General features: G+C 36.8%; 1 protein-coding gene across 1 annotated transcript; it reads right to left on the bottom strand.

Moving 5' to 3' along the window:
- Positions 1-21,359: 21,359 nt before the first annotated feature.
- LOC139455063 (uncharacterized protein F54H12.2-like) lies at positions 21,360-22,523 on the bottom strand. Its single transcript, XM_071236642.1, has one exon. It carries the CDS (start codon positions 22,521-22,523, stop codon positions 21,360-21,362), a length of 1,164 nt encoding a protein of 387 aa, XP_071092743.1.
- Positions 22,524-23,781: the final 1,258 nt, after the last annotated feature.

Here is a 23,781-nt window from a genome sequence, read left to right as displayed (position 1 = left end):
CGATCACAGAGCTTTTCAAGAGCATTTTCAGAGGCACAAAACATCTTTTGATTGCATTCATCCGTATTTTCACACTTGCAGAATGAAGAATCACGCGTAAAAGATTCGTCAGTTATATTCCCATCGTTTGCATCATCTGTTAAAACGTTTGCACGGACTGAGTCGATATTTTTCTCAATACAATATGAGAAAGTATTATGGAGAAGTTGTTTGTTTGTCACAAGATTAGGGTTCCCTTCTCAAAGGAAAGTTTTGATTTTCTTCGCTTGTTCATAAATGAAATCAATCTCGTCTCTGTTTTCAGCTGAAAAGTTAATTTTTCCTTGTGGCGAAGTTTTTCTCTCCGAATTTCTTCGTTTCACAGCTTCTGGGTTGTCTTTTGAATATTTTCTCTTAATCCCGTTACTATCGCTTAACATTCTAGCAATACCTGCCATTTTTAACAATATTCGACACTCTAGATCTACAGATCGGTTGCATAAAATCAGCAGACAACAAATAGAGAAAAGCGGGAAATTGGGCGTGGCTTATGTAACCCACAGGGGTGTGACAGGTGACTTTCGCTTTTGATAAGAGTTTAACTTTGAGACCTTTTCGAGAACCTAACTTTAGTTGCATACATTATTTCGTTTCCCACAAGTTTTATTTATATAATACAAAATCGGTCGGTTTTGATTGTTTTAATGCAATGAATGCCATTAACCCTCCAGACCAACACAACCCATCCAACCCGTCGTGTATTAGACTACTTACCAACGCTTCGGTCACGCGACATAAGAAACAGCTGACCAAAACAACGCGCTACCATTATTTTGAGGGTTGTAGAGGGTGCTTTCCATAAGTTGAAATTTTGATTTATACGACTAGCCATGCCTAAATATGCTTATTTGTAATGTGAAATGATACTAATTCACGGTAAAAAATTAAACACTCCTTAAATCGCTACAAATCGAATATTCATCAAACTTTTTCATGAGGGGTAATATATCTTTCATATAATGAGCGCTTCCAAATTCTATCGGTTTCTAATGGGTGTCACAACCAAGAAATTTTTTACAGGTCGTTTTCACGTTCGTTCACTGCTCATATATTTCAACGCTTTCGTGTTGTCATCCAAGTTCACTATTACACTAAATGTTGATGAAATACAACAAGAAGCCATTCGAAGTTTATTCAATTACTCGGGATGGGAATACGATGCCGCAGTGCAGGACGTTTCGTCGTGTGATGCCAGTGTTCAGACGCGGGAAAGTGATGCAACGATTGACGAGGCCATGGAAGACAAGTTGAGTGATGCAAGTGTAGATGTCACCCGTGAAGAAGATTCGTTTATTGATGCTGAGGATGGAGTGAACGTTTTAGATTGTGATCTGAATGTCAGTATCGACGATCGTTTCCAGGAAATTCAGGAATGTGAAATTTGTTTTTGCCGCCCGTGTGTGACAACATTTCCTCAAAGTTGGCTTGGCCGAGGCTCCGCCCCCCACGACAGAAATAGTGGGTTCGCAGGAATATTTACAAGAACTACTGGTCGATGTTGGATAGACGAAATGCATGGAGGAATCCAAGGTATCTTTCCAAGAAGACAAGACTGTTGAATCGTGACCATTTGGACGAAATTGTTGTTTGTGTGCGCCGGGAAATTATGCCCCATTGTGTTTTGAACCATGTTCGTGGATTATATCCAAACATTCCTAATCGGGATTATATGGGACATAGGTGGTGCTAGTCCTCAAAACTCTTTCCAAGAACTGCTGGACGATGTTGGACAGAAGGAATGCTTTGAGGAATCATCGAGGGATCTTTTCAAGACTGTTGACTCGTGACTGTACGAAACTGTTGATGATAATTCGGACTAGTGTGCGCGTGAAATTATGCCTGATTGTGTTTTGAATCATGCATGTGCTCGTGGATTCACATGCATTGTATATTCTGAATATGGATTATATGGAACATACGTGGTGATAAATCTGCTAAATAAGTTGAAAGGTAAGACGTCTCCTGAAGTAAACATCGACTATTCATAACCTGCATATTTCTATAAACAAGCACTGTCTACATATTTCAAATTGATCATCTGATTTGTAGAAATCGAATCAAGAATTACTTCATATTTTGTATATGTAACATGTTATATTAACATGTCCACCAAATATGATAGATTTGTGTATAAATAAACTACATATTGTCGACATTATGACTTTTATTTCTTTTGTATAAGTTAATTTGTATAGTCGCTTTTACAATATTTTCGCCAATTGCGGTGCGGTTTTCGCCAGAGAAATCGGTGACGTTTTGCTGAGGTGCCGTTTTAGCCTGCAGCCTTTACAATGACTAGACCTGTCGTGTTTGTCCTTTTAGCGCATAAATGTGAAAGAAATGAAAGCAAACTGTAATAAGGTTTCAATAGCTAGATCTAGATATATTTTATTTGGAATTCCCGTGTCAAAAGTTGTTGGGTCTGACTCACAGAATGTTTCATGCGGATGTGACATTTCATTTCAATGCAAGTCAAAATAGTGTTCATTCGGCAACTTCACAACATACCTGCATAAAACAGTCGTAAACTGTATGGGTATGTGTTCATTGTGGTACTGAACTTAACGTCATTGTAATGCCATTTGGTAGTTTCTTGGCAGTTTCGTTGCAAGTAAACAAACAATGCAATGTGCGAGTTCGCCACGTGGTTTACTATAATTAGATTCGCTCGCGCAGTAGATGTCAGCTGACCGAAGGCTAACTCCTCCCACGTCTGTTGTGCAAAGTTTTTTCACAGACGACTGGGTTTTTTACAACCAAACATCAGATCGAATGTAATATTTTTTTATAATGTGTGACTTTTGTTACATTGACTGGTGTAGGGCAAATCTGTCTGCCAAGATTTGGATGTGAATGTTGTCTCGTTCTTTAGTTATTCAAGATTTTGGGTCACCGATTACTAGCTGACCGATCATCGCAACGTTTGTGCATAAATTTGAATTGCCGCACAGAAAGGCGTGTGAATATTTGTCAAGTACAAAATAACAAAAAAATAATAATAACTAAAGATGTTTCCAATTTATTGTGAAGAATTTAATGTGCGTTATTTATTTGGAATGGGACATGGAAATATACAAAAGATCATATTCAGTACCCCCCCCCCCCCAAATATAAACTAAATCATATTCCGCATATATATCGCCATGTGTTTTAGAGCTAACCGAAAGCATTACCGCAGTAAATGGGGTTTTGCGAAATTGTGGACTGTTTATCCCAGTTCTGGTCGTATCCCAGTTCTGGTCGCTTTGTAGCGACCAGAACTGGGATACGACCAGAACTGGGATAAACACCGTAGAGAATTATATCTCTGGCATGCAACTATGTGTTTGATTGACAAACATTTAATAAGAGCAAAATCATCTGCACTTCTTGTGTTTTGTATTTTTACTCCGTTCTGCAAAGTGCGCCAATGGCAATGCTACTGACTCGATGTCCGACATTTGCAGCTAAATATAGCAGTGTATAAAAGTGGTAATGCGGAACTAAAGCGGAATACAATTTCTTCTTTTTATGCATATCGCTCATGACAAAATGCAATTCCTATAAAAATGGTCGTGTTGCTTATTATCTGTAATTACTGCCCATTGCCATGTTTAATTTCTAACCATGATATCACTCTCAAATGTATTATTTAATTGTCTATCATATCATAACCTTTGTGAGGTGGTGACATGTTTAATAACAGAGTAAATTTTCTGTTAAATAGCTATCTTGGCCACTTCTGAACACAGTGTTTCCTACAAAATAGCAAAAGCCAAATGAAAATAAAATTATTCTCTAATTTATGTATTTTAAAGTTGTTATGCCGCTCATTGGTGGGGATACAAGCGTAATAATTCAAGTTCCTAGGATGTTTGTGTTATGCAATTTTGCAAGAGTTATGAGAGTTGGACATATTTCTTCTCATACACAGTAAAACAGCAGGTAAATGTCTAGGAATAAATACTCATGACATTGTACAATAGGCCATGATGTTCACAAAATATATGTGGGAGGGTATGTACATCAATATAATAATATTAATTATTTTGAATATAACTATGTGTGTCATTAAACATCAAACAATGAATACTCAACATGTCAGAGTTGAAAGGGGTACAGTTAAATTTGTACTGTTCAAGGGATTTCTAAGCAACAACACCTCACAGCCCTCTGGCAACTGATGTGTGTATTTTTGTTTGTATTCTCAAGTCCAAAGTCATTTTTTGTAAATATTACTATCATTATCATGTTAGATTTTAGTGGTAACAATTATTCAAAATCACTCCATTTGATTATTGTGTACATGATGATAAAAGCAACTATTTTCTTATATTAATGGAGGAGGTACATGTAACTGCTTCCAGGCATAGCAGATGCAGGATGTGAGAAAGTTTGTGCTTCATCTTATCAAAGGAACATTAAAAAATAAAAGAAACTAATTACATATGGAAATATTAGAGTAGAAATTGTTGAAAAAAAATTCTCTTGTTAAAAAAAGATGTCTTTAATGTTGCTTTGATTCAACCACCACCCTATTCTTTTTCTCATTGTTTTAAAGGAAAAAATACATATGTAATACCCGGTATGACAAAATCTCCTTCCTGGTCAGTATTAAAATAACTGGGAAACTCATTGAACCATTCCTGGTAGCTTATTGACATGAAAACGTTGAACCTTTCATAACCGTTTTGCCAGCAAAATGTCCTCATATTTCTGGGGAGACCATATGGAATCTAAATGATATTATTTAATATGATTGAAATATTTAGAAAGGTTTCAAAATTACCAACTTAAGACAGATAACATATATTTAATAAACCCATTACTAATAGAGAACTGAACTTGTTATCTCATGCTCTGTCATCATTGACATTAAAATTTGCAAGACAAAGCAACAGTAAGAGTTATCCTCCCTTTACAACTTGATCAAAATGGTCGTCTGGTCCTTGCTGTTGAAGGCCAAGTGGCTGAAGTTTCTAAGATAATATTTCTTTGAAAGACGAGAATGTGTAGGTAAGTCATTATACCTTTACTTTTTACCTTTTTTCTGTGGTTTCTATCAAGGCAGGTACAGACCTAGCACAATGTCATGCATTGTGCAGTCAGTCCCTCCATGATGATCAATTAGCCTATTACAGCTGTGAAGGGGACGAAGCTTTTTTTTAAACTATGTAGTTTCATATGCACAGCTTATTGTCAAAGTACATGTTTCTCAAAGGTTGTAAATGTGAATGACAATGTTCAGAAAACAAAACTCTCAAGATTCCTTTCATTCTTGAAAGCATAACATTTATGCCACTTCTGGTTGAGGGGATGTGAGTAATAATATAGTCAACAATCTCTTAACATTAGTAATATTGACCCATAGCATTCAGATTCTCCTCACAAGTTTGAAATGTTATTTACTATCATCAGCCAAGAAGAAATCTTAAGATTTCATTAATAGTAGATTTTAAAGGTGTTATCCCATTTCTGGTCAAGGTTATATGAATAATAATATACCGGTAGTAAAAAAAATCTTTTAAAATTAGAAATCTTGACTCAAAGTGTTGAGACTTTACTCACAGGTTTGAAATGTTATTTACTATCATCAGCCAAGAAGAAATCTTAAGATTTCATTAATTGTAGATTTTAAAGGTGTTATCCCATTTCTGGTCAAGGGCAGATGAGTGATGATATAGTAAAAAATCTCTTAAAATTAGAGGGGGCACAGGTGGCCGTGTCGTCTAAGGCGCCGCGATTCACTGTGCAGAGTTGCGTCCCTTGGATCCGCCAGCAACCTATGATGGTTGGTTCAAATTCCGGTTCACCCCAATAATGCTTCTAGGTTTGTCAGCACCATCACTTCGGGCTTTCCTCCCACATTAAGCTGACACACCGTGATATAACTGGAATAATGTTAAAAGCGGTGTTAAACCCAACTCACTTAAAAATTAGAAATATTGACCCATTGCATTCAGATTCTGCTCACAAGCTAGAAATGTGCTTTGCTATCAGCAGTCAAGAGAAAATCTTAAGATTCCATTAATTGTAGATTTTAAAGGCGTTATCCCATTTCTGGTCAAGGTTATATGAATAATAATATGGTAGAAAATCTCTTAGAATTAGAAATATTGACCCATTGCATTCAGATTCTGGTCACAAGTTTCAAATGTTATTTACTATCAGTAGTCATGAAGAAATCTTCAGATTCTGTTAACTGAAGATTTTATAGGTGTTATCTCATTTCTGGTCGAGGGGATATGAGTAATAAAATAGCAAAAAATCTTTTAAAATTAAAAATATTGGTCAATAGCATTCAGATTCTGCTCACAAGTTAGAAATGTAATTTACCATCAGTAGCCAAAAGAAAATCTTAAGATTACCTTAATTGTAGAGTTTAAAGGTGTTATCCCATTTCTGGTCAAGGCAAGATAAGTAAGGATATAGTAAAAAATCTCTTAAAATTAGAAATATTGACCCAAAGCACTCAAATTCTGCTCACAAGTTTGAAATATGATTTACTATCATCAGCCAAAAGAAAATCTTAAGATTCTATTATTTGTCGAGTTTGTAGGTTTTATCCCATTTCCGGTCAAGGTTATATGAATGATAATAAAAATTTTAGTAAAAAAAATCTCTTAAAATTAGAAATCTTGACTCATAACCTTCAGGCTTTGCTCACAGGTTTGAAATGTGATTTACTATCATCAACCAAGAAGAAACCTTAAGATTCCATTAGGTGTAGATTTTATAGGTGTTATCCCATTTCTTGTCAAGGTGATATGAGTCATAATATAGTAGAAAATCTCTTAAAATTAGAAATACTGACCCATTACATTTAGACCTTTGTTCATAGGTTTGAAATGTTATTTACTATCATCAACCGACAAGAAATCTTAAGATTCCATTAATTGTAGATTTTAAAGGCATTATCCCACTTCTGGTCAAGGTGATATGAGTTATAAAATAGTCAAAAATCTCTTAAAATTAGAAACACTGACCCATTACATTAAGATTCTGTCAACAAGTGCGAAATATTATTGACTATCATCAACCGAGAAGAAATCTTAAGATTCCATTAATTGTAGATTTTAAAGGCATTATCCCACTTCTGGTCAAGGTGATATGAGTCATAATATAGTCAAAAATCTCTTAAAATTAGTATTATTGACCCATTACATTAAGATTCTGCTCACAAGTGTGAAATATTATTTACTATCATCAACCGAGAAGAAATCTTAAGATTCCATTAATTGTAGATTTTAAAGGCATTATCCCACTTCTGGTCTAGGGGATATGAGTCATTATATAGTCAAAAATCTTTTAAAATTAGAAATCTTGACTCAAAGTGTTCAGGCTTTGCTCACAGGTTTGAAATGTTATTTACTGTCATCAGCCTAGAAGAAATCTTAAGATTTCATTAATTGTAGATTTTAAAGGTGTTATCCCATTTCTGGTCAAGGTTATATGAATAATAATATAGTAAAAAAATCTCTTAAAATTAGAAATCTTGACTCAAAGTGTTGAGGCTTTGCTCACAGGTTTGAAATATTATTTACTATCATCAACCGACAAGAAATCTTAAGATTCCATTAATTGTAGATTTTAAAAGCATTATCCCACTTGTGGTCAAGGTGATATGAGTCATAATATAGACAAAAATCTCTTAAAATTAGTATTATTGACCCATTACATTAAGATTCTGCTCACAAGTGTGAAATATTATTTACTATCATCAACCGAGAAGAAATCTTAAGATTCCATTAATTGTAGATTTTAAAGGCATTATCCCACTTCTGGTCAAGGTGATATGAGTTATAAAATAGTCAAAAATCTCTTAAAATTAGAAACACTGACCCATTACATTAAGATTCTGTCAACAAGTGCGAAATATTATTTACTATCATCAACCGAGAAGAAATCTTAAGATTCCATTAATTGTAGATTTTAAAGGCATTATCCCACTTCTGGTCAAGGTGATATGAGTCATAATATAGTCAAAAATCTCTTAAAATTAGTATTATTGACCCATTACATTAAGATTCTGCTCACAAGTGTGAAATATTATTGACTATCATCAACCGAGAAGAAATCTTAAGATTCCATTAATTGTAGATTTTAAAGGCATTATCCCACTTCTGGTCTAGGGGATATGAGTCATTATATAGTCAAAAATCTTTTAAAATTAGAAATCTTGACTCAAAGTGTTCAGGCTTTGCTCACAGGTTTGAAATGTTATTTACTGTCATCAGCCTAGAAGAAATCTTAAGATTTCATTAATTGTAGATTTTAAAGGTGTTATCCCACTTCTGGTCAAGGTTATATGAATAATAATATAGTAAAAAAATCTCTTAAAATTAGAAATCTTGACTCAAAGTGTTGAGGCTTTGCTCACAGGTTTGAAATATTATTTACTATCATCAACCGACAAGAAATCTTAAGATTCCATTAATTGTAGATTTTAAAAGCATTATCCCACTTCTGGTCAAGGTGATATGAGTCATAATATAGTCAAAAATCTCCTAAAATTAGTATTATTGACCCATTACATTAAGATTCTGCTCACAAGTGTGAAATATTATTTACTATCATCAACCGAGAAGAAATCTTAAGATTCCATTAATTGTAGATTTTAAAGGCATTATCCCATTTCTGGTCAAGGTGATATGAGTCATAAAATAGTCAAAAATCTCTTAAAGTTAGTAAATACAAGAATTTCTGAATTCTGACACTCCTTGTGTAACACACTTACTGGTATAATATTCCCTATAAAAGTACCAATCATGACCTCCCTCTTTCTGATCAAAGGGACATGAGTGATAATATAGTAAAAGGTCTCTTATAAATAGCAGTATTGACCCATTACATTAAGATTCTGCTCATAAGTGCGAAATCTTTTCTTTAGATTCCATTAATTGTAGATTTTAAAGGCATTATCCCACTTCTGGTCAAGATGATATGAGTCATAATATAGTAAAAAATCTCTTAAAATTAGAAATATTGTCCTATTACATTAAGATTCAGTCCACAAGTGTGAAATATTATTTACTATCATCAACCGACAAGAAATCTTTAGATTCCATTAATTGTAGATTTTAAAGGCATTATCCCACTTCTTGTCAAGGTGATATGAGTCATAATATAGTCAAAAATCTCTTAAAATTAGAAATACTGACCCATTACATTTAGACCTTTGTTCATAGGTTTGAAATGTTATTTACTATCATCAACCGACAAGAAATCTTAAGATTCCATTAATTGTAGATTTTAAAAGCATTATCCCACTTCTGGTCAAGGTGATATGAGTCATAATATAGTCAAAAATCTCCTAAAATTAGTATTATTGACCCATTACATTAAGATTCTGCTCACAAGTGTGAAATATTATTTACTATCATCAACCGAGAAGAAATCTTAAGATTCCATTAATTGTAGATTTTAAAGGCATTATCCCATTTCTGGTCAAGGTGATATGAGTCATAAAATAGTCAAAAATCTCTTAAAGTTAGTAAATACAAGAATTTCTGAATTCTGACACTCCTTGTGTAACACACTTACTGGTATAATATTCCCTATAAAAGTACCAATCATGACCTCCCTCTTTCTGATCAAAGGGACATGAGTGATAATATAGTAAAAGGTCTCTTATAAATAGCAATATTGACCCATTACATTAAGATTCTGCTCATAAGTGCGAAATCTTTTCTTTAGATTCCATTAATTGTAGATTTTAAAGGCATTATCCCACTTCTGGTCAAGATGATATGAGTCATAATATAGTCAAAAATCTCTTAAAATTAGAAATATTGTCCTATTACATTAAGATTCAGTCCACAAGTGTGAAATATTATTTACTATCATCAACCGACAAGAAATCTTTAGATTCCATTAATTGTAGATTTTAAAGGCATTATCCCACTTCTTGTCAAGGTGATATGAGTCATAATATAGTCAAAAATCTCTTAAAATTAGAAATACTGACCCATTACATTTAGACCTTTGTTCATAGGTTTGAAATGTTATTTACTATCATCAACCGACAAGAAATTAGAAATCTTGACTCAAAGTATTCAGGCTTTGCTCACAGGCTAGAAATGTTATTTACTATCATCAGCCAAGAAGAAATATTAAGATTCCATTATTTGTCAACTTTATAGACTTTATCCCATTTCTGGCTGAGGGGAGATGAGTAATGATATTGTAAAAAATCCTTAAACTTAGAAATATTAACCCATAGCATTCAGAATCTGCTCACAAGCTAGAAATGTGATTTACTATCCGCAGCCAAAAGAAAATCTTCAGATGCCGTTAACTGTAGATTTTATAGGTGTTATCCCATTTCTGGTCGAGGGGATATGAGTAATAAAATAGCAAAAAAATCTCTTAAAATTAGAAATCTTGACCCATAACACTCAGGTTCTGCTCACAAGTTTGAAATGTGATTTACTATCATCAGCCAAGAAGAAATCTTAACATTCCATTAAGTGTAGATTGTATGATGATATTGTGTATAAAATGTCATAGGTTGATTATGACCTGTGAACATCTGTATAGATTGATGTATTACCACCTTCCATGGAAGTGTGTATTTGTCTATTTCTAGACTTTCTAAAGCCAAACTGGGGAAAGTGGAAATTGATAGTTTATACTGAAGGGTTCATTGGTCTGTTGAGGGCTCAAACAACTGAATACAAGCGAGCTACTGCTAGCACTGACCTGACACACTAGCCATAAACATGTCACAAGATGATTCCCTAATTACTACTGACTAGTTGTCTGTTCAGATCTCTTACTGCTCAGGAGATTGTTGATACTTGAATTCCAAGGAGGAACTATCTCTATGAAGGGTGTGAGAACCTCAGTGTGAATTTAAGCAAGGTCATAAGCTCATATTGTTAATGTTGTAGCAGAAAAAAATAATTTTACTTTACTGGAATTATTTGAATTATACCTTGCTTCAAACCATCCATTCTGTCATTAGCCTTAGATATGTACAAACCCAAGTAATCCTGTGACACATTAAAAGCTGCTTCTTCAGCTCTCATTCTGTTTGATAAGATATTGATATGTTGTCGTATAATGTTCACGTCACTGTCAGGGCGGCACCAAATAAATTGTGTCAGAATTCACCAATAAAAGGTAGCAATGCTCTCTTGGAGCGAGTTTGAGAACCAACAATTTGACCTTGAAGAATAATGTTTCTGATCAAAGTAACCCCTCCTAACATGTCTTTGAAAGTGTCATCATGTACGCGATAAGTAAAATTCAATATAGCCCTCATATTTTCATCACAGGACATATGATTCGCCTGAAGACTAATTCTTACTAATACTTTGTGCACCATGTCTGAACTCCCGAAGCAAAGACAAAAAGAAACTATTCTGCCTGACATAGATTATCAATATGTACATTTTACCTCAACATTCAAGTAGATCTCTACATTAACTATGGTAATAAGTCTTCCATGAGAAGAAGACGTGTTGCTTGCATTGCAGCCAGAGGTGGACACACACACTATTGATTTGTAAATTGACATTTTGGCATGTTCTTGTTTTTTATGAAATCACACATTTTCTGAAGTCAATCAATCAATCTTTATTGTATGAAAGGCCATTGGCCCATATACACATACAGATAAACAATATCATTTACAGCTGTACAGCGCATTATATAATTATTGGATAACTAATATGATGCTTGACATGTAATAGAGGTATTGTAATAACAGTGGTAATAACCACAGTGGCAGCAGTAGTAGTATAAAATACAAAAGGAATACAAAAGGAATGGAATGGAAATATGAAGTTTTACGTCGCAAAGGCTTTCAGCCATAGCACGACGTTCAATACAAAAGCATCTATCAGTAATATACTCATCATGTCATAACAATTTGACAATTTAAATGTATATGCATTTCTAGTAGAAACAAACAGACAAAATTGAATTGTAGATACTCCTGATCTAGATGCGAAATTTTCAAAACAACTAATTATTTCTGGACATATCGGATTTACTAAGTAATTTACTACGCACTCGTAGACTTTGATAGATGTATTGTAATATCTTAGTTAATCTTTGACTAGGGATACCATTAAAAAATAATATTTTGTTCATGGAATAGTGGTTCTTAGTGATATCAGGCATATATTTCAATCTTAGGTTGTCGTAAATTGGACATATAAACAAAAAGTGTAATTTGTTTTCAATATGGTTTTCGCAGAATGGACAAAAACGCATATCCTTAGGAATAGAGGAGAAGCGACCCCTGTTGCACATCAAATCATTTAACCCTAGCCTGAGTTTAATAAATGTGTCTCTAATTTTTCTCTCTGTTATAGTATGCAGGTAAACCTCTGGTGTTAGACAATATTTAAAGGTTTTATAGACGTCGTAGCGTGTACTGTTATCTAGTGACGACATCCAGTTTTGAGTAAACATATCAATTGCTACCTGCTTAAAAGAGCTAAGAAAATACATTTTGTCTCCAACGCTTTGATTTAGCCAAACATATCCAAATCTGTGAGAGAAGAGTAAATGCTTAATGTTTGATGCCCAGGTTACGTAACCAACACTATCACGATAGACAAGCATTTCGTAGCATTTTCTTGGGATTCGTTCCCGCGACATCTCTGTTATTTTGAGCCAGTATCTGAGTAAACGTAAATATGAACAAATATATAACGGGTATCTACCACATTCGCCATAGACCATATGACTTGGAGCTGATTCAGAAACATTTAGAATGACAAATTAAACCATTTGAACATTTACAGGAGTCTTTTATCTGTTGCAAACAGAAATTGTTTCAGATTTGGTAAAAAACATAACTTTGCATTAAATCTTATTTAATGTCACAGGAACTTTTGTTGTTCAGTATATATTATTACTTATATGGCCTCGACCAGGAAAAGGGAGAACACCTGTAAAATCTACAGTTAATGGAATCTTTAGATTTTCTTTCAGCTGATGATAGTAAATAACATTTCAAATTTGTGGACAGAATCTGAATGTAATGGGTCAATATTTCTAATTTTATGAGATTTTATACTGTATTATCATATAATGGGTAGGTTTCTCAGCAGAATAAAGCCAGTGGATAAAAACGATATCCGTTGGGGTCATATGCGGAAAGAGATGCAAATATCAAAGGTCAAGTTGGGACTACTTTCAATGTTTATAAACAAACATGGCATCGCCCTTGTCATTCAGCGATCAAGTCAGAATTAACCATCGGGAATCTGGAGAAATATCAATTACTATGTATTTAACAAGCCAAGGCTCCCTAAATACAATGTTTATTCCTAATACAGGATATTTACCATCCCAAAACACACTCGCGTGATAACCTCTATTTATCACTCATATCACCTCAACCAAAAGGGGGGGCGGTTGGGTAGCCTAGTGGTTAAAACATTGGCTCGTGACGCCGAAGACCTGGGTTGATTCCCAATATGGGTACAATGAGTGAAGCCCATTTCTGGTGTCCCTTCAGTGATATTGCTGGAATATTGCTAAAAGCAGCATAAAACCATAGTAACTTACTCGCTCAACCATAAATGGAATAACACCTTTAAAATCTACAGTTGGAATCTTAAGATTTGTTCTCGGGTGATGATAATAAATAACATTTCGCACTTGTGAGTAGAATGTGAATGCAATGGGTTAATACTGTTAATTTTACAAGATTTTTGACTATATTAAGACTCATATTGCCTCGACCATAAATGGAATAATGCCATTAAAATCTACAATTAATGGAATCTTAAGATTTCTTCACGACTACTGATAGTAAATTCTTGTGAGCAGAATCTGAATGCAATGGGTCAATATTTCTAATTTTAAGAGATTTTTGACTGTTTTATGACTCATATCACCTTGACCAGAAGTGGGATAATGCCTTTAAAATCTACAATTAATGGAATCTTAAGATTTCTTGTCGGTTGATGATAGTAAATAACATTTCAAACCTATGAACAAAGGTCTAAATGTAATGGGTCAATATTTCTAATTTTAAGAGATTTTTGACTATATTATGACTCGTATCACCTTGACCAGAAGTGGGATAATGCCTTTAAAATCTACAATTAATGGAATCTTAAGATTTCTTGTCGGTTGATGATAGTAAATAACATTTTGCTCTTGTGGACAGAATCTTCATGTAATGGGTCAGTATTTCTAATGTTAAGAGATTTTTTACTATATTATGACTCGTATCACCTTGACCAGAAGTGGGATAATGCCTTTAAAATCTACAATTAATGGAATCTAAAGATTTCTTGTCGGTTGATGATAGTAAATAATATTTGAAACCTATGAACAAAGGTGTAAATGTAATGGGTCAGTATTTCTAATTTTAAGAGATTTTTGACTATATTACGACTCGTATCACCTTGACCAGAAGTGGGATAATGCCTTTAAAAGTACAATTAATGGAATCTAAAGATTTCTTCTCGGTTGATGATAGTAAATAATATTTCACACTTGTGAGCAGAACCTTTTTGTAATAGGTCAATAATACTAATTGTAAGAGATTTTTGACTATTTTACGACTCATATCACCTTGACCAGAAGTGGGATAATGCCTTTAAAATCTACAATTAATGGAATCTAAAGATTTCTGGTCGGTTGATGATAGTAAATAACATTTCAAACCTATGAACAAAGGTCTAAATGTAATGGGTCAGTATTCTAATTTTAAGAGATTTTTTATTATATCATGACTCATATCACCTTGACCAGAAGTGGGATAATGCCTTTAAAATCTACAATTAATGGAATCTTAAGATTTCTTGTCGGTTGATGATAGTAAATAACATTTCACACTTGTGGACTGAATATTAATGTAATAGGACAATATTTCTAATTCTAAGAGATTTTTTACTATATTATGACTCATATCACCTTGACCAGAAGTGGGATAATGCCTTTAAAATCTACAATTAATGGAATCTAAAGAAAAGATTTCGCACTTATGAGCAGAATCTTAATGTAATGGGTCAATACTGCTATTTATAAGAGACCTTTTACTATATTATCACTCATGTCCCTTTGATCAGAAAGAGGGAGGTCATGATTGGTACTTTTATAGGGAATATTATACCAGTAAGTGTGTTACACAAGGAGTGTCAGAATTCAGAAATTCTTGTATTTACCCAGTGAGGGTGAAGGTAATACATGGATTCTTACATGAGTTTTGTAAAACAGAATATGTAATGTGTTTATCCACATTTATCCACGTAATGCCAATCGCCAAGCACGGGTACTATCTTATTCCTGTATTTCATTTTCCGCTGTCAGGGGTGCGATTGATTAGCCTATTGGTCAAAGCCTTCGCTCGTCATGTCGAAGGCCCGGGTTCGATTCCCATCATGTGTTCAATGAGTAAACCCTATTTCTGGTGTCCCGTGCCATGATACTCCAGGAATGCTGCTAAAAGCGGTGTAAATACATATTCACCCACTTACTCACTCCTTCTGCAGACGTCTATCCACTAGACCACGCAGGCAGTTGATTTCGTGTAGAAGGGGTCCCCAGCAACACATGCTTAATTTTAATTGTCTTACTAGGTGACTTCATGGATCGGAGGTTGAACGTCCTCCGACGTGCTGGATGTTTGCTTATAATATCAATCACTATTTTGCTCTCTGCCCATGTGGACCAACATTCTACTGCAAGAACCAGTAACAGCAAAGCTGACCATGCAGGTAATAATCCCTTGATCGGATGGGGAGTCAGGCTTAGAATCGTATAATGAGAGGCGACTAACGAGCCTCGGGTAGTCAGGTTCGTTATTTGGTTGATTGCGAGACATCGTACATGTCGGCGTGGGACGTTGTTCATACTTAAACCAATCGTTTATTTACATGTTTTTATATCGGGGTACATGACACACAATTAACGAAGTCACAAGCATGCCCACCCGGTCCATAGATTGTGGTGCCCGTGAAGACCCGGGGTAGAATAGGTCTTTTCAGCAATCCATGCTTGCCCTAAAAGGCGACTATGCTTCTCGTAAAAGGCAACAAACGGGATCGGGTGGTCTGGCTCACTGACTTGGTTGATGCATGTCATCGTATCCCAAATGCATGGATCGATGCTCATGATGTCTATCACTGGATTGTCCGTGTTGTCTGGTCCAGACTCGATTATTTACAGACCGCCGTCATATAGCTGGAATATTGCTGAGTGCGGCGTTAAACAACCAACCAACCGTCGATTGTCGCCTAACATGACAAGCGAAGCGGTGGGTATATTTAAAGCAATGCCCAACATAGACATACACAATGCACTGTCCATGGATCATCGTGATTTTAGGCTAGATATATAAATATATTATTTCGACTTGCTTCAATATATCTTTCCTTTATTTCAAATTGAAGCTACCTGGTTCCTAAAACACTATGGAGTAACTATATACTCCTTTCTGTTAGGTCTGGTTTACCGGTGCATGCATGCATGCATGATGAGTCATATCCGTCTTACCGCTTATATCTGTTAGTTATACATTTATATTTATACATTTATTATAAATTTGCACACCAAACTTCTGAGCTTGCATTACCTGCATCATGTATATGTGATAGGGTTAAGTTAAGGAGGTATTTGAGGTTACCACTAACTTGTATATGTGGGTAGAATGCCATTCTGAAACAATCGTCAATATCCAGCTTGGATACTTCTTAGCATGTTTCAAAGCTTACATTGGTCTGCATCTACAGCATTCTGAAGTATGTAAAATATAATACATCCGATACAAACCCTGTATCGTTATCTATCGTTCTGAGTGATGTATAGTTTATATCCGATATACATACTCCCCCGCGTCTTTCATTTATAATGATGTATATAACATGTCTGATATACAACACCCCGCGTTTCATTCTGAGTAATGTATATTTTATGTCCGATGTACCTGTGTACTTCCCCGTAACTTTGTAAAGAAGAATTATAAAACACTTTCATCTTGTGTAATTTTCGCCTCAATCTTCTGGCAAACCATATACAATTAGCCCATCGAACTAATTAAAAGAAGTGGAAAGAGCTTGTCTAAATACAGAGAAAAGTGAAATAATTGTTTTGAAATTATATAAATATGATTTCTCACATCTACTCATGTGTGAATTACAAGGATTCCCTTCAGCACAGTTACATTAAATAAATTAATGAGGATACATGGGATTGGGGGAGACCGCACGTTAAATTGGGCCACAAACAACAGAATACGGAAAATTGTTTACAGTTACAAACAAAACAAAATCTAAATGGAATGCATAATGTGTCGGGGCTCTTTTATTTAAAGGCCACAATCCGAAATATTTCAGAAACCCCTCGAGTTACCGCTTTTACTTTTGTAATATGGCCGATTCCATCACATTCTATACACTATTGTGACCACAATGTGATGTAGAAACACATCCTTGATTTCAATTATTGATCTAATTATAACATAATTTGTTGAAAGAAATATCGCACAGACACTGTGACATTTGTGCATAAATTTGAATTGCCGCACAGAAAGGCGTGTGAATATTTGTCAAGTACAAAATAACAAAAAAATAATAATAACTAAAGATGTTTCCAATTTATTGTGAAGAATTTAATGTGCGTTATTTATTTGGAATGGGACATTGCTATTTTGTAGGAAACACTGTGTTCAGAAGTGGCCAAGATAGCTATTTAACAGAAAATTTACTCTGTTATTAAACATGTCACCACCTCACAAAAGTTATGATATGATAGACAATTAAATAATACATTTGGGAGTGATATCATGGTTAGAAATTAAACATGGCAATGGGCAGTAATTACAGATAATAAGCAACACGACCATTTTTATAGGAATTGCATTTTGTCATGAGCGATATGCATAAAAAGAAGAAATTATATTCCGCTTTAGTTCCGCATTACCACTTTTATACACTGCTATATTTAGCTGTAAATGTCGGACATCGAGTCAGTAGCATTGCCATTGGCGCACTTTGCAGAACGGAGTAAAAATACAAAACACAAGAAGTGCAGATGATTTTGCTCTTATTAAATGTTTGTCAATCAAACACATAGTTGCATGCCAGAGATATAATTCTCTACGGTGTTTATCCCAGTTCTGGTCGTATCCCAGTTCTGGTCGCTACAAACGTGTGCATGATTTTCATATGTACCTTTCCGTAGTTTAGTTATCGAATAGCACCTGATTAACATCCGTACATACTATTTGGGATTTATTAAATACATCCATTTTGATCTTGAACGAAAATACTAATGCGAGTTCGTCTGCGAGTGGGAAAATTTAAATAATCCATGCTAAGTGACATACATTGTATTTTACCAAATCAAGAGTTTATTGATACCAATTATTGTATATTTTTTTCTATTATTTCACCATGTCACATCGAAGTGTTCATCACCTTTAACTCACAACCTCTTGCAGCAAATATCACAAGGTTTTATCGACTGTTTTGTATCAGGTTTTGGTATATGTTAAAAAACAAAACAAAATGGCAATACACTCGCATCAAGAATATTTATTCGATTCATGAATACAAACGTGATTAAACAATGATATTTAACCCTAAAAAGTTTTACAAAGATTCCAATTTTCTAAAGTCTCCTCCGGGCACGCCAAGCACAGATTTGCGTTTTATGTACAGTCTTTTCACACGCTTGTTTTCTGGGTTTCTATGGTGATTTCTCCTCACGAGATGCTTCTTCGGTACACCTAAACTGAGTAGCAATTTGCGAAACTCATTGTAACCCGTTGGTCTTTTTGACTCGGAAGAAGGGTCTAGAGTGTAATGACGAATCAGCTTCGTGAGGTTTGAATCTTTTAACACGTTTCCGTTTGGCAACACAATTTCCAGATTACCCGTCACTGTTAAGTGACCCGTGACAATTTTATGTTTGAGAAATAGAAACAGAGACATTAGTTTTCCTATAGTTCTTTTAGAACTAATGTTTTTGAGAAGATGATCGGGAACTCGCAACAAAAAGTCATTGTTGTTTACGGGTTGGTTTTCATCTCGACCATCCCTTGTCGATGTGTTGTCGTCCTCCGTTTCATTCGCTGTCTGAGGAGGTGCCGGTGTCCGATGATTTTGATTCGCTATCGGATTGGGTGTCATCATCATCATCTTCTTCTTCTTCTTCTTTTGTTCCTCTTCCTGTTCGGACATCAGTCTCTGGTAGGTATCCCTTGTCAGAAGAATCATCGGCTTGCTCATCGTGAAGGGTTGAGAGGTAGGATCGATAGGATCTTATGCAAATGGGTAGAATCGAATGATGCGTGATTAACAACTCCCGTTTGACGCGTCGACCGATCGTCTTGCTGGCCAAGATACGAATGTACTTCTTGTGTCGCGACAGTCGTATTTTATCCTCATCCGGTAAGTGTATGTTTCCTCTCAGAATGTTAAATATCAGAGTTATCACTGCCACAAACTGGTCGCCCGACGCGTGTTTCAACAAAGCTTTTCTTTGTCCGGCATTAGCTTGGTTCAACATCAGAAGAAAAGTCACGTGTTTTTCTAGAAGCTCACTCATGTTGAGATGGTCGCTCACAAATGTTCCAGCGTGCGTTGACCGGTCGTTTTATAGCATTTTTGTTTGGTCTAACCTTTCTTGTTGACTTTGGGGCTGGTCCACCATGTGGATATAGCTACAGTGAGGAGAGAGTCGGAAATGTTCGATCATCGGATCATCTTCTGGTATCCAACGATGAACGCGTAGCTTGCACTTGAAACAGTAGGCTTTATCAGATTGCCCAGTGTATATAAATCCGGCCTTAGCCATCGATGTTGGTGACTGCTTCATCTGCAGTGGCCACTTGTCAAAAGTCTTTAGTCTGTCACTAAACTTTTGTCCATACACCTCAGTACAGAGGTCTGCTTTGGCGCAGTCTGGAACTACGTCGTCAAATCTTCCACATACATCCATAATGACGACGACAACGACGAGGAGAAAGGTCTGCTCACTTCGAGGGTTGAAAGTGAAATGTTGGAACTCCGGTGCAAAATCACCTTTTTTTATTTTTGTTGTTGTTTAGTAACATCACTGGGGCAAGTACACCGTACACACTTCATCGGGAAATATTCCAGTGCGCAAACGACCATACTGCGGATTAGCATAAGGCGAAACATCCAAAACGAGATACCCATATTTTTCCCCCCCAACGGCATCTTGAAAGGATTCCACAAAATATTTTGCCTGTCCCGGAAATATTTGCGATGCCAAAATTTTGTATTCGTGCGCCGAACGCGGGTTGGATAGCAGAACGAAGTAATGGGTGTTCAGAGACATGGTTCTGTTGCATTCTCCTTTGGGATAGGCGGATTGTTGTATGTTGATGACGGAAATCCCCAGATGATGCGATAGCGTGGTGTAAAGATGTAAAAACAACTGATTTTTGCAAACTTGCTGCATGAAGTCATCTGTCACGAGAAGACATCGTTTGCCCGACTCTGACGAATAAGATTTTAGCTGGTCTTCTGTAGGTAGTGAATCTTGAAATCGAATATTTGGAATGGTTCTTTCCATGTCATTGTAGACATCTTGCCAGACGGCGTAACAGTAAATAATCAGGTTGGGCGGCGGATCAAACGTGGTATCGGCTTGTTTTAAGAGTCGAGCGGTCCAAAACGTTTTTCCGCTCGAAGTTCCACCTAACACTGATATGGTAGCTGGTGTGTGAAAAGGCATCAGACACTTCTTTTCTTCCATGTTATCTCTACCGCTGTCGACCTCAGAACTGATATGAATGACTACCGGTCAAAGTTATTTATACACAACAAAGATATGATTGGAATTGAACTACTTTTTATTTTTTTTATTTTTTTTACAAGCACAGTGATATTTTTAAAAATCAATACAAGGAGTGCTCACATGAGTGCAGTATTTGAAGTAGTTACAAATGAAGCTAGTGACAAAGGCGTCATTCTATTGTAATTCATTGACATCAAACTGATGGACAATCTGGTTCAATCTTAAATGATCTTTAAATATACACAGTAAAAAATACAAGCAGTAAAACCCACACCCCTTGGAATCTGTAGATTGTAACTGTTGAATATTGCGAGTGTAAGAACCGACATAGGACTTTAAATAACGATCGACTACAACGTCAACCGGTTCTGCCAAACTGTCAAACAGTTCTGCTCTGTTGTTTCCTCGGAGATACACAGCAATCCAGTGGCGACCTCTGTTTTGTCTAACATCTGTATTGACGATGAGACCGACTCCCTTTTTCAGCAAAGAAGGGGGGAGCACGGGTAAAGTATCTTTTGCATAAACGCCTAACACGTGTCTCTGTAAGCTCGAGTCGCACTGTATGGCGCACATCAACTGAGAAGCCTTCATCGCCTCGCTTACTTGACGAACACGTTGCGGGCTTGGTCGATTTCGATGAGGGAATTCCTCTGAGTCAAGACGACGCAACTGAGAGGATTGATCAGTGCCGATTTAAATTCCAGTTCCAGCCTGACGGTGCCCGATTTCACCAGGTTCAGGTACTCCGAATCTTCGCACATCTTGTCCAGGTCGAAGACGAACAAGGCGCTCCCCAAGAGAAAGTCGCTTCTGGTGATGGCGTTTCCTTCGTCCTTCTTCCAGAGATCCATGCCGTCGAGCATGTTGACGTAAGACTTGACATCGTCCGCCTCCGTGGGTTGACTCGGCACACTGACGCCGTCGACGTACAGGGTCACTTTTTTAAGCATGGAGGACTTGAAATTAAAGGGGTTTCCGGTATACGACCCGTTCAAACTGGCGCTCTCCACCAGTCCCACGATGTATCTGTTGGCCACCGGGTTGGACACATTGTCGATGGAGTGCGTCTGCTGGCTGGTGGGGATGCTGGTGACCTTGACCTCGGTTTTGGTGTACGGGTAGAGGGCGTTGGACTTTACAAAGAGTTCGTTGTGAGCCAAGATCAGTGCGGGGTTGACTTTGACTTTGCACACCTGCAGGTAGGCGTCCAAGATCTGAACTTTGAATTCGTGCTTGGTCACGTTGCTCATCAAGCAGAATTTAGGATCCGATCTGTACATCTTCAATGTCAGGTCTACCTCGTTCAGCAGGTACCGGTTCACGTCGAAGATATCTTCGTAGATGGGTCCCGACATGGTCAGTACTTTGCTGTCCGCTATGTAGGAGGCTCTCGACGACATTCCGCCGTTGATAGATCCGGTGACGTTGCTGCTCTCCAGGTCAGAGTTTTGTTCGGCTACGTCCTTGTAGAACAGCTGCGTGGTCAACTGAGTGCTCTTGGCCTCGTGTCCATACTCCAACAGGGTCTTCATCATACTTTTGTAAGCGTAATGGTTGTTGGTGGAAGACACCAGCTGATCGACGTAGTCGCCTCCGGAATTGGACACGTGAAATTCCAAAGGCGTGGAATCGTTGATTTGGCTCAAAGGGCGAACGTTGACGAAGTAATGTTTCTGAACGCTAGTCTGATAAGGGGGTAGAGTGAAGAGGTTCAAAGTTTCTGGCACCAGCTCTTCGAATTCTTTATCGTTCAACAGAGCCATGATTACTTTTAACTAAAGATATCGTCTTCATTCACCGGGGTACACTTGAGCACTTTTGCCGTCTTGGAAGGTGTGGCGTTGATGTTGTCAGTTCGACGAATTTTCTTCGTAGTGACGCATTTGACTCCTGCCTTTCGTTTTAAAGCCTTCACCCTCTTGTCTTGAGCCTCTGCCCTGTCAACCTCGCTCTGGGATTCCGAAGTCATTTGAACGACCATCTTAGATGCATCTGACCGTTGTGCTGTTTGTGCTGCTGCTGCTGCTGCTGCTGTCGGTCGATGGGGTTGGATCACCATTCTTTGTAATTTCCCGTTGACTAGTCTAGGCGACCTCTTTTTGTCAAAGTAATGTTTAAACTTGGCGTAGTCGGGAAAGTACAGCGGACGGGAAGACGAATCCATGGTCACAATACTACTACTACTCCACGAAAGGATAACGTCTCAAATGAAGTGTGGCGTAGGTCTCCTCCGTTAAGAATGAAGGCATTGAGGTATTTTCCGACTTTAAATACAACTCGATATTGTCGGTTTCTTTCAATTTGATACGAATGTTAAATTCGGTACCAACAGTGTACGTAGGTCCCTGTCTCAGATCGATGCGTCTCAATAAGGCCAGTTGAGTTTCCCCCACCAACGAACTGTCGCCTAAGTTGCATAACACGTCCACGTAGGGGTCGCCACCGGCGATTTTTGTCAGATTCAGCTTTCCAAAATTGAGCTCGACCAAAGACACCGTCCAGAATCCGTCGAAGGTTAACCTTTGATTTAATTTGACGCGGAAGTGATAAGGTGAATTCTCCGGAAAGGCTGTCGTTTTGGAATCTGTGCTTTTCAGAAAGATGTACTTTTCCATTGCGTCTTTTTTTTTTTTTAGAGGTCTTTCAGTTCGCTCTCTTCTACGTAGGAATCAAAAGACGAAGGCCAGCTGAGCCAACGTACGAGAGCGTAGGTTTTCCCTTTCACTTTTTTTCTCTTCAGAATTTTCTCCACCTGCCACAAGACATCCGCAGCTTTGTCAACCTTCTGCAGTTCGCTCGCGTAAAAGCTGCCTTCCAGGGGTTCGTCGTGAAAATCTTTCAGCTTGTACTGAGGGAAGGTTTGTCTCTTGTAACGTTGGGCCACTTTAAACAGTTCTTCCGTCCACTTGAGATCGAGTTCCTTGCTGAAAGGTTTCCTGAGGTATGAGATGCGAACCAGGTCGCCCAATTTAAATAAGTATTTCTTGATGACGGTTTTGACTTTTCTCAGAGGTTCCAGAT

Source organism: Haliotis cracherodii, unplaced genomic scaffold, assembly GCF_022045235.1.
Source record: "Haliotis cracherodii isolate W230 unplaced genomic scaffold, xgHalCrac1.p SCAF_11, whole genome shotgun sequence".
Lineage (NCBI taxonomy): Eukaryota > Metazoa > Mollusca > Gastropoda > Lepetellida > Haliotidae > Haliotis > Haliotis cracherodii.
The sequence above is the reverse complement of the archived record's forward strand: the minus strand, read 5'-3'. Positions and strand labels throughout refer to the sequence as shown.

Coding starts and splice junctions, on each gene's coding strand:
- LOC139455063 (XM_071236642.1), bottom strand. CDS start 22,523: ATGGCTCTGTTGAACGATAAAGAATTCGAAGAGCTGGTGCCAGAAACT.